The sequence below is a fragment of the Arachis hypogaea genome, chromosome 5, assembly GCF_003086295.3.
Source record: "Arachis hypogaea cultivar Tifrunner chromosome 5, arahy.Tifrunner.gnm2.J5K5, whole genome shotgun sequence".
Classification (NCBI taxonomy): Eukaryota; Viridiplantae; Streptophyta; class Magnoliopsida; order Fabales; family Fabaceae; genus Arachis; species Arachis hypogaea.
In genome coordinates, this window is record NC_092040.1 from 112,535,954 (window position 1) to 112,549,170 (window position 13,217).

General features: G+C 28.7%; 1 protein-coding gene across 1 annotated transcript; it reads right to left on the reverse strand.

The window, feature by feature from the left end:
- Positions 1-2,809, reverse strand: LOC112802826 (RHOMBOID-like protein 2). Its single transcript, XM_025846182.3, has 5 exons — positions 2,307-2,809; positions 1,711-1,874; positions 1,402-1,565; positions 988-1,238; positions 1-305 (listed from the first exon to the last, which is right to left on the reverse strand). Exons 1-5 carry the CDS (start codon positions 2,639-2,641, stop codon positions 191-193), a joined length of 1,029 nt encoding a protein of 342 aa, XP_025701967.1. The 5' UTR covers positions 2,642-2,809; the 3' UTR covers positions 1-190.
- Positions 2,810-13,217: the final 10,408 nt, after the last annotated feature.

Genomic DNA, 13,217 nt, shown 5'->3' on the forward strand with positions numbered 1-13,217 from the left:
TTCATGTACAAATAAATTTCTTTGCATATAAAATAGAAGAGTAGAAGTATTCATAAGTCCAAATAGTCAAACCATTAGTCAATTTTTAAAGACATTAGCAAAGAAAATAAAATAAACGAATTTCCCAAGCTATTAATATAACTATACAAAGAAGAACAGAAACAGGATCATGCCCCTTCAACCTTCATTATTAACTGTCATTGCATTTCCATTTAGAAGTTGGAACACATGTTAGGTAGTGACACCAATGGCAATGATCATAGCCATTGTCACCCCGGAATAGCATCACCAAAGCAATCAATAACCTGCAATCCAACCAATGAATTCAATGGTTAGATATAGAATCATAGATAACAATACAACCACTTGTGATATAACTACAGAAGCGCATGAATTAGATCAATCACAAACTATTAAAATCACAGCAAAGCCAATGATGGAATCAGCATTGATTGGTAGAAAGTACATTAAGCAACAAGTAACAAGCTTTCACAATGTTCTACTAAATAGAACTTGTTCTTCCTTTTCCAAGAAAGAAATAAAAATATGGGTAAACTACATTAATCTCTTGTAAAGTTAGGCAATACTACATGCACTGCCCTTGATTTGTCATGCCTATACTAATTTACCGGAGGGCAAGTTAGTGTCATCTTCTTAGGGAAGCCTTTTCCCATTAAGTGACATCGGCTACATGGACCAAAGACGTCACTACGTTGTGTCCATGCATTGGAAAGTGACGAAGTTTTGCGTTAGTTGTAGCAGGCCAAACACAACTTTACATAGATCCAAAGATGTCATTGCGTAGTGGCCATGCATTAGGCAAGTTAATGTCATATTTTACAAAACAAAAGGGTACCAAGTGTTTTATAACCTAAATCTTAAGGAGATTAGTGTGTATTTTTCCAAAGAGAACGATGTTGTAGGTAATATCGCCTAAACCACTAAAAACAATAACATTATTGCTAAGTATTTTAGAAACGAGCTCACCCAACAATCAATAGAACAAGAGAGATAAGCCATAGAGCATATTGGTAAGCCTTGTATTTTGACTTGAAGCGAACACCAGAAGGAAGACGCTGCTGCTCTAGCCAACCGTATTGAGGACGAGGAAGAAAGATAAAGCCAAGGAGAAATCCTGTTAGGAATCCCCCAATGTGAGCAAAATTATCAACATGGGGCAAAATGCCAATGGCAAGATTGATGACAATAATGACCAAAAGTGAGACCAATGCAGCAGCCTACAAAAAAAAAAGTGAGTCAGAAATGAAATTGAGCTTACTGTACTATAAACAGAATCAAGTATTGTTTCAAAACTACGTCCTTCAAATCTGATTAACTCTTCAAATTAAAGAACTCCTAAGCATAGAGAACAGATAAATAAGACGGGACCAATGTGATCACCTTGTTGGTATAAATAGTCCAGTTAGTAATAAGTTCCGAAAGCATTGCTCCTAGAAGTCCAAAAAGAGCACCAGAAGCACCAACAGAAATATTGTTTCTAATAAATAGAGAAGAGAGTACACTCCCACCAAATCCAGACAACAGGTAAATGATTCCTATCCTCACTGCGAAATTATAAATGAAAATGTTGGATATAGTCATCTATAGTGTTGATCTTGAATAACACAAACTAAAGTTCAATGGTTTTATCTATGTCTTTCTTTAGAAACATGATGATCAAAATAACCCTTTCGGGAAAAGGAAGCATACCAAACCCGAATTGTTGTTCGAGGCGAATGCCGATAAAGACCAAGCTCAACATGTTTGCTGCCAAATGAATAACTCCGGCATGTAGCCAAATGCAAGTGATAAGTCTCCATCCCTGATGATGATTAACAACACTATCCCATTGAAGGGCTCCCATCTTAGTCAACCTTCAAAAAATCAAAAGCAAACAAAGTAGTTTCAATCAATAAAAGTCCTTCAGGAACATGATTAGCTGATAACTAGACTACTCCACAACTACTATTATCAGTAATTCAGATAACTGCAACTTATTATGCCATGAAAATTCCAATCCTCTTTGTTCAAGTTTTCACAAGAGGATTGAGCAGCAAAAGACAACATTCCATTATTTTGGGAAAACTAATAAACTCTTAAACATAATGTTTACTTCAAAGCCAAAACACAACCAGAGGAACTTGTATCTAAACTGAAATGCTAGACTATACTACCAAATTGAGATCATGAGATTAATACCAACATCAACAAAAACACAACAATTCCCAAAATAATAATAATAATAACAACAAACAATGAGAAAGAACAAAGCATTGAAATTGAAGAGCAGTGATAAGAGTTGTTACGTTATGGAAGAAGGTCCAAACAATGGATTTTCAGAGAGAGGCTGAAAGGAGAATCTACCGAGAAATCTAGCCACACAATGACCCCGAACCGGAATAGCAGAATTTTTGTTGGGACAATCGTTGATGTACATAGCGACAATGAAAACAAGAGAATTGGCAAGAACAAAGATAGGAACAAGCCAGGATGTCCAAGTGGATTCTGAATGATAAAGATGAGATGCAGTAGTAGAAGTAGTAGGAGCAGCATAGTAGTAATTCCTGTTGGAATTCCGTATCGGTGCCATGTTGTTCTTGTTAGCCCCACCAGCTTCTAGATCTCTGTAACTCCCAGACATGTTAAAGTTGTTGTCTTTCAGTTCTCATTTGGAGAGAGGAAGAGGAAGTAGAGGTAGATTAGATTTGGAGGAAGAGGGGGAGTTACTATTTACTAGTTAAGTTTGTAACTTGCACCCCATTAACTATTAACTAAGTAACTAAAATCAAACCTTCTAAGAAACGTGTGTGGCTTTGTGTGCTGTGCTCCACTCCACTCAAATTTTAATACACTAACCGTATAGAAATGTGTAATTATATTTATTTTTCTAAATAATTATTTATGTAATTAATATAAAAATTAATTTTTTATTGATTTTTATTATATAACTAAATGTACATATAAAATTATTTTAAGTTGATAATATATCAAAATTTTCAAACTAATATATTGAACCATCTCAAGCTATTATTTTTTAATTTATAATTCTAGTTTATTAACATTATAAAATACAATTTTTGAATTTTAATTCTCCAAATATGACTCATAATACGATTTATAATTAAAATTTTTTTATTAAATATGGCTTATTTCGGTGTATCTGTGTATTTCTGAAGATGATGATAATAATTAAATATGGTTTATTTTTTTAATGTATAATTAAAAAAATCCTTAAAAAAGTCATACTTGTTATCTATGTATTTTTATGTACTCTTATATACTTTGTAGATTTATATACTATTTGGAGATAATGATAATGGATTAAAAACGCAAGATTCAAAAAAAATTAAAGGGAATTCTCTGGAATAAAGCAAACTCTATAATTTTTATAGAATTCGTTGAGATACGACAAACTTACTCTAAACCAAAAAAAAAATTCGTATTTGGAGAATTAAAATTTAAAAATAGTGTTTAGAGAAATATAAATTTTTATTTTTTTTATTTCTGAAAAAAATCCATATAATTAGTTGTATTTAAATATATAATTAGTTAAAATATAATATTTCAGTTGTATTTAAAAAGGAAGATGCTAAGATTTCTATTTTAGACATAAAGTTCAATGTCCTATCTCATCTTAATTCTCGTTCCAAACAGAGGCTTAGATGACTAATTTTCAATTGAGCTCTATTATATATACAAGTTTTTTTGGCTTATAAGTCTTATAAGTTGGCACAAGTTTAATAAAACACACACATTATATTCCTACATTCAAGAGTAAATAAATGCACATTATTCAACCACTTCATGTTTCCAAAACGCCCTACTCACCATGCATTATGAACGACTCTTATTCTTCTTCCTCCATCAAAACGAGTTTCTTGCCAAATTTAAAGATAATGGAACTTCAGAAATACACCCAAACGATTATAGAAATACACATAAAGAATTACAGAAATACACCCAAACGGTTACAGGAATTCACCCAAAGATTACAAAATTACAGCCAAAAGATTTAAGAAATACACCTCAAATTTGTTGAAGTACACTTTATGCATAATTCAGAACTCTTTCTATTTCTCCTCTTCATCTTCTGCTGCTTCTTCTTCTTCAAAAATAATTTCAGATCTTAATGTCAAAAAACAATGGAAATCGAGAATAACTAAAAAATAAAACAAAGAGAAAAATGCGTAAATGAAAAAGAAAAAAAAATACAAGAAACAAAAGAAAAGAAAAAAAAGAGAAAAAGAAAGAGAAAGAATAACGTGCAACAAGAAAAAGAAGATATAATAAAAATGTACAGTAACTATTCAAAACGCATTAATATAAATGACTTATAAAGATTTATATAAAAAAAATGTTTGTATTTAGAGAATTATTCTTTTCAATTATTTACGAGGATTTGTGGTGTTTACTAAGGAGTCCTTGTCTTCGTTGGTCATCATAGTGACGTGGCAAATGGTGATTGGGTTCAAGTTTGGAGGTTTGTTGAGTGTAACAACGTCAACAGAGATTGTAATGTGTTTCACTTTCCGGGAAAGCTACATTGTTTGTTATTCTAATCAAAGTGTAGGAAAAACTCCTTTCACTCTACAGCAAACAGGATTCGGTGTGGTTGGTGCAAATTCAAATTAATCTAAATTAAATTGTTTCTTAATTTAATTTAAATTTAAAATTAATTAAAATTATATTAATTTAAAGTTAATTAAATTTTATACTATTAAAAAAATATATAATTCTTGTTATAAAATTTAACCACTTGAATTATTAATTCGTTTCTCTAATGATGTTTTGCTAAAGAATTTAGAGCCCGTTTGGAAAGTAGCAGAAGTTACTCTTTTTACTTTTGGATTATAAAAAGTCACAATCTATGTGTTTGGCACTATTTTAAAAAAAAACTTTTAACTTCTCAAAAAGTTAATTTGTAGTTTTTGAAGAAGTTGAAATAGAAGTCATTCTACCACTTACTTAAAAAAATTAATTTTAAAACAAAAAAAATCTACTTTCCTTCTTGACTTTATGAAAAATATTGACCCTTCATCACCATTTTCACGCAAGGTCTGCTAGAAATACTGGCTTTCCACCATCATTCTCACGCAATATTCCAAGTCTCACCATTTTTACGTAATGAAACATCTGATGGAAATATTGATCCTCCACAACATTTTTAGACAATATTACATCTGAACAACTTACTGTATATATTCATTCTAAGTATTTTTTTATCATTTTATCACTATTTTTTATTATTAAATTTGTATTTAAGTGTGGTATGAAATTTCAGTTTTAATTTTATTTTTTCATATGTAATTTTATAGCTTATTATTATTTTCATAGTTAATTATAACAAGTTCTTGACCTCAATAAAGGAGAAGAGAGTTCTAATATGAGTAAAAATAAAAAATAAAAAACAGCAATAAAATATACATTGACACACATTTTATATTTATTTTTTATTTTCACCTACCATATCATACACAATATTAGTGATTAGGTTATATAAAATCAACATTTAATATTGGAAAATATTTGTTATCATGGTTATTTTAATATTCATTCTCTTTTATAAAAAAATTATCTTTTGTGTTATTTATCCAAACACTACAACTTTAAAATAAGTACTTTTATAACTAAAAAATCAAACACAAAATAACTTATTTATAAATTGCTTTTAATAAAAGTCCTTATGTTTTAAGCTCTTCCTCCAAAAGAACTTATTTAAGTTATTTATCCAAAGTGGGCCTTAAATTCTCTAAAGTTTGAATTTCACTTTAGAGAGTAAAGTGTGATCTTCTACCTTTGAATAGTTTTTCTCTCATATTTATTCTTGGTCCAATCTATGAAATGAATTATGAGAGATCACACTTTACTTTTTAAAGTAAAATTCAAATTTTAGAGGATCCAAATCTTTTGCTAAATTATGTGGATCAAGTTCTTCAAAGGGAAATACTATGAAACTTAAACTTCTGTCTTGCATCCAATAGCATGGTACCATTGTCATTTGCTTGATGATGGGGTGTACTTAGATTTTGGTCATAATCTAATTTCTAAAAATTAATGTACTTTTTTTTGTCATAATTGGATAAATTGTTATTTTTTATCATAAAAAGGTTGCAACATCTACAGTTCTAATTATAAATGATACAAATTAATTTAATACTTATGAAAATTAGATTAATTCAGCAAAATTAGCTAACATTATATATATACTACTCATTTTGTACGATTTTAAATAGATTTGGTTGATTTAAATAAATTACTTATTTGCTCTAAATAATTAAACATAAGTTTGAGTCCCATGAATTTACAAACTAAAGTAGAAAGAGCTTTATCTTTGCTGGACATTAATTATTAACTTGAGTTATAACCTTGAATTAAGAGGGTGAATTAAAATTTTTAATGATTATTCACAGTGTATTCTTATTAGATTTTTGGATATTATTAATTTAAATACAAGATAAGATTGATGAAACTTTGTTATTCAAGGCCAGGTTATTATTAATTATTAAGATGTAAGGTGCATATTATTGTGAAGAGCAATCTTGGATCTCCTATGGGTATATTATTAGATGCATTATTGAATATATGGTATTAAATACAAACTAATTAATAAATTATTTAAATTTAAAAATATTATTTATTATAAAAATAAATAATTTTTAAATATAATTTTTAAATATATAAATAATATATATTAAATATAATTAATACATTAATAATAATAATAATCTTATGATATATTATTAGTATTATGATCTAGAGTATTTTTAAAATAAATTAGAAACTAATGAAGACATTATTTAATATATAATATTTTTTTTAGTAATAATAACTTTAATTTTTTATCTCTCTAAACTAAATTAATAATTCTATTTGATATTTTTGTACTAAAATATACTATGAGTAGGCTACTAATACTAAATGAAATGAAAATATATACAATAAACTTAAAGCATCAATAATATTATTAATCTATTAATAGTACATATTGTCATCATAAGGCTACAGATCGATAGAGATTTATCAATATAAGAATACTGTGGATTGATTAAAATTTTACGTATATTAAAATTCAATTAAATTTACATATATTTTACTCAAAATCAAGTATTATGATGTAGATAATTTTTACAATAAAGTAAAAACTAATAAACATATTATTTGATATATAGTAAAAAAAATTTTGAGTAATAATAAATTTAATTTTTTATCTCTTTAAACTAAATTAATAATTCTATTTGATATCTTTGCATTAGATTAATAACCCTAATCTTATAGAATTATTATTAATGTATTAACCATATTTTAATATTTATTATTTATATATTTAAAAATTATATTTGAAGTTATTTATTTAGTTTCATAATAAATAATATTTTTAAATTTGAATAATTTATTAATTAATTTGTATTTATTATACCAAATATTTAATAATTTATTAAAAAATATTAATATAATAAATAAAAAAATCATTTAAAAAAGATATTGTTTAAAAAATAAAAATAAATAAACTCCTAATTAATTTAAATTTAGAAATAAATAGGTTTACGTCTATTTTTTAACATTTTTTAACATTTTTCGTTTAGAGTTGACGGAGAAACGATCACAAAAATTACGTTGTGTCACAAAATAAAAAATAAGAACTGAAATAGATCCTTTTTTTAGAGATCACACTATCATTCTAAAACATGATAGAGAACAAATTAGTAGTTCCGTCCATATTCCAATGCAAATTGATGATTTGGGCATGCATGTGATTATTGCTCCATTTGTGACCCCAATGATAATATAATTAATTAAATAAATAATTCACGTATCATATATTCTTGTAATATATAGCTTAATTACATTCAATAATATTTTATATTTATATAAAAAATATATTTAAGTTATTCAAATAATATTGACCAGACGCGTTCTCTTCTTTTCTCACTTGTTTGTTATACATGTGTAAAATTTTGGATTTTTTAAAGTAAATAATTAATTATTTATAAACTATTATATTATATTAAAATGTAATTTTTAAAAAACTTATTTTTAATAAAAATAATTACATAAAATTTTATGATTATTGAAATTTAATTTAATTATTATTTATTTTATTAAATTTAAATTATTTATCAAAATATATTTTAATTAGATAAAAATTAAATTTATTATTATTATTATTATTATTATTATTAAAGTTAAAAAATAAAAGAAAAGAAAGTGGCCGAAGCCTTTAAGGGAATGAAGAAAGAGATTTGAAACTTGGCTAATATATATATATATATATATATATATAAAACGTGTATTCATTCTTGGCGGAAGCCAATATGAAAGAAAAAAATTTTGAAATGTGGTTTTATATGCATGTATAAATATAGAAAAAACTATCATTTGTACTCATGAATTTTGTGAATGTTGACAAAAGTATCTATTAAACAAGAAAATTAACGTTGTATCCATAAAAGATGAATTATGTGTGAAAATAGTACCAAATCGTGATTTTTAGTTGACTTTTTAATAAAATTTTTAAATTATCCCTTCTATCTTCTTTCTCAAATTACTCTTTCTATTTTCTTCTCCAAATTCTAAATTTTACAACCCTCATCTTTCGTCTTCTTCTGCTGCTGTCAGCCACCAAAAATTAAAAAGATTGAAAACTGTGGATTATTAATTATCTGAGGTTATTGTTCAAATATTATGGATTTGTAGATCTGGTATAGAAGATGAGATAGTCTCGGTCGCATTTATTGCAGAGGAGAAGCTTTGTTGGGAACTCACCAGAGGAGCAGCACTTGCTGATGATGTCGTCGTCGAAGGTTGCTTGGGATGTGGGTCCTTCTTCACCCTACATTTCCCTGGCCATGTCTTCGATCATACTCGGCATGTTCAGAAGCTCATCCTCATCAATGTACCCGCCACCATCATCCCTCCTTGTTCTCCAGTACTCAAAGTGAAACAAGATCTTTCAACAATAACGTTACTACCACCACAACCTTCTAGAGAGTTCTGCGGTGGCCTCGAAAGCCTAGCCTGAGCAGCGGCGACTACTGCGATGTGAATATCAGTCCACCAAATGGCATGAAGATACTCTAACAGCAGCCCCTTTTTCTACAGATCGACGGCACTCAGCAGTGTTTGGAGTCACCGTTGCAATGTGAATATCAGTCCACCAAATGGCATGAAGATACTTTAACAGCAGTCATTTTTTCTACAGATCGATGGCGCTGAATTGTTTGGAGTCACCGTTGGAAAGAGAACGTGGCCACCGGCCTCTTGTTGGCTCTGGTTGCTGAATTCTGCTACTTATTGCTTTGGAATAAGAAGAACAACAATATTCAGGTTGAAGAGGTTGAAGAGTTTGACAAGGGTGTGCTTTCTTAGTGTTGTTGTTACATCTGAAGAAGAAAGAAACAACAAGGGTAATGATGTTAAAGTTGATTTGGATTTAGATTTGGAGAACAAATTAGGATTGGAATAAAGAGAGATGGAAGTTGAGGATAAAGGTTGGAGGAAAACATCAGGTACTTAGGTCTGGAGGGAATGGTGACTGGCGATGGCAGAGGAAGACGAAGGATGAGGATTGTAAAATTTAGAATTTGCGGAAGAAGATAAAAGAGGTAATTTGAGAATTTTATTAAAAAATCAACAAAATATCACGGTTTGGATACTATTGTCACACGAAACCCATCTTTCATAGGTACAACGTTAATTTTCTTATTTAATAAGTACTTTTGTTAGCGTTCGCAAAATTTACGAGTACAAATGATAATTTTTCCATAAATATATATACAATGAGAACACATGCCACTTTTATCTTATTAATTTATGATACTTTGATTATAATTATTGTTTAACATTAATTTCCTTGATTCCTTTCTTTGACTTAAGCCATTAAGAAAAAAAAAAGCCAACGTGACTTGTTTATATATATATATATATATATATATATGTGTGTAAAATAATTATTTTTTATTTTTAAAAAATAAAAAAAAATAAAATGATGCTTCCGTGGAAACCGTGAGTTTTTTACTCCAATTTTTTATGATTCGTAATTTTAATAAAAAATCTAATTTGATAAAAGTGTTCGTATCTTCCTCTTTTACGTATTGGTATCATTTTTGTTTGATAGAAATTGACTGTGGCGTAGCTCCTCTTCTCTTTGAGTTTGGTCAATTGGAGTTTTAGGAGGTACAAGTGATTTCTGACATTTTTTTTTTCAGCAGTTCGGTCAGAAAACTTTTTCGAAGCTTCTATCGTTTTGATTTCGTACGAAAGTAATATTGTATTTGTATATAAAAATTGAGGTATAATTTGTAATTGTATAAGTTTTCGGGTATTTTGGGTAATAAATAAAGTTTAGGAGTAAAATAGGTATTTTATAAAAGTTCAAGTTATTTTTTTATATAAATATGAAAATAAGTGAGGATTTAAATATAATTTTAAATATATTAAGGTTGAAAATAGAATATTAAAAAGATCGTGATTTAAAAAGTAATTAATAAAAGTTTAAAAATAAGGTTTTATAAACTAAGTTTTAAAAGAAGATTATAAATATTATTTTAAATACTTCTTTAAAATTACTCATTTATATTAAAATAAAATATTATTATAATTAGTATTTATCAAATGTATTATTTTGTAAGAATATTATAATGTGTAATATTAATGAGAAAGCAAGCAAGCAAAGTATTCTTAAAAGCTTTAGAGAATGCAGATTTAATTAAAGTATTTTATAATTCTTTTTTATAAGACACTTAGGGAAAGGCGAGGGAATAATGCGAAGCTAAATTATATTATGGAATTATAGAAAAGAAAGAAAGATGAAAGAAAAGAAAAGGAAAGAAAAATATTAAAGAACCTCTGCCACAGAAGAGTAGAGAGCAAATATTAAAAGAATCTAAAAAACCTTTGTCATAGGAGAGCAGAGAATGAAAAAAAAAGAATGTATTAAGTAAAGTGATCTCTGCCACATGAGAACAGAGGACGAAGATAAAGAAAAAACTTTAAAGGACCGTCTGTCATAAGAGAGCATATGTGACCTTATTTGGGCCTTAGTGCCAAATGTATAGTGGGGACACCCACACATTGAAAACTATTTTCCAGATGTAAGCATATTGAAAAACACTTAAAAGTCACATTGTATGCGGCCTGGCCGTAAGACTTATATGCACATTGTATGCATCTGGAAAGCCATATCTAGGACTTGTGTCTGGGTAATGTCGGGAGCAGGTAGTCAACCGACACATGAGCTCATGGCCTGCAATAGGAATAGACATTCATCATGCTTGTTTGCGCATATTTATTTGTGAGTGTATTTTCTATGAATGTAGGTGTGCTAAATAGCTATTCGAATTCTGTGTTCTATAATGTTGGATTAGATTGTCTTTTGTTGATTGTTATTGCTGACCAAGTATATATAAAATGAATTAAACTTCTAACCCCAACCCTATTAAGAACTCTCCAATTTTTACCCCCTATTTTCACCCCCTTTCAGCTACATGTGCGAAGGTTTAGTGCAGAACTACAAGAACATAGAAGATTCTGTTTACAAGTTGAGTTGTTAGATTTTGTTTTCCCCTCGTCATTTACTGTTTTGGTTTTTAGAGGGGTAGAAATTGTACTTGAGGATCTTTGAGTAAGTTTATGTATATAATGCTACATGGATATATATAATTTTATGATTAAATGATTTAAAGTACCGACTCTTCGTTTTCTTGGTGAAAGTTTCGGTTCGTATTCGCGAATGCTCAATATTAAATAAAAATAGTATAGAAAAAAAAGGTTTAGAGGTAAGTAACGTCTGAACTTTTAGTACGATCATGAGCTGCTAAAAGTTAGGGTATTACAACACGCGCTACATATAACGTGCTGCAACCTAAAGCTTTGCTCAGCGTAAATTTTTTGCTGCAACGTAACCCTTATTCTCTACTCGCATTTTCTTCTTCTTATCTGCTTGCGTTCTTCCTTATTAATCTGCATTTTCTTCGTCGTTCTCCTCTGGTCGCGTTCATCTTCTCGTTTACTTCTTTCGATCTGGTTACATTGCATTTATCTTCTTTCTATTCTTCTTCGTTTTCTTCTTCAATCTGCACTTCTGAATCAAAACAATGAATGACTCAACTTCAAATCAGTTGAATGAGAGCGATTTGGATTCTTCTTCTGAAACGAATCAAACTAACAAAGTTTGGATTATTCAATTTTGAATCGAATTGAATGGAATGCAATTGCTAATTTGAACTGAATGGACGGATGTGTACTGAATTGAATTGAATTGAATTGATAATCTATAAATTGTAGGCAGAGCTATTTGAATTTGATTTTATATAATTGATTATGTTTCGTTCACCTAGTACTATACAATTATTTCGCTATGAGTACGCGTTCAGTTCATTATGCAGAAGACTATTCGAATTTGATTTTATATAATGGATTATGTTTCGTTCACTCAGCACTATACAATTGTTTCATCACTAGTACGTGTTCGATTCATTATACAGAAAGCTGTTTGAATTTGATTTTATATGATAGATTATATTTCATTCACTTAGTACTATACAATTATTTCACCATGAGTACGTGTTTTGGTTTATTATGCAGAAAGATGTTTGAATTTGAATTTATATAATGGATAATGTTCCATGTATTTAGTATTATACAATTATTTTATCATAATAACATGTTCAGTTCATTTCTATTCTGTACAATTCAAAAGAATGATGATAAAGAGAAAACACATGAAGAAGAAGGAACGCGAAAAAGAAGGAAGGGAATGAGGAGGAGGTGGAGGAGGAGGAGGAGGAAGGCGAAGAAGAAGAAGACGCTCCGTGCATCAACGAGCATGAGAAGAAGAAGAAGAAGAAGAAGAAGAAGAAGAAGAAGAAGAAGAAGAAGAAGAAGAAGAAGAAGAAGAAGAAGAAGAAGCGTTGGGCAAGAGCGATTTCGTATGTGTTGGGCGCGTGTATTTCACGTTTCATTTAATGGTATTGGATTTTTTTAGTGTTGCGTCAACTTAGATGAATTTGGATACAAAATTACATGGATGTGTAGCAACTGACTTAGATTTCATGACTTACTCAAACTAAATATTAAGATTGCTTGTTAAAAATATTATCTATGAGATATTTTATGTTATATGATGTATTTTAAAAGAGAAAGTATGGAGAGATAATAATATTAGTGTACAATGTGTATAATAAAGGTAAAAAAGAGATTAAAATGATATGATAATTAAT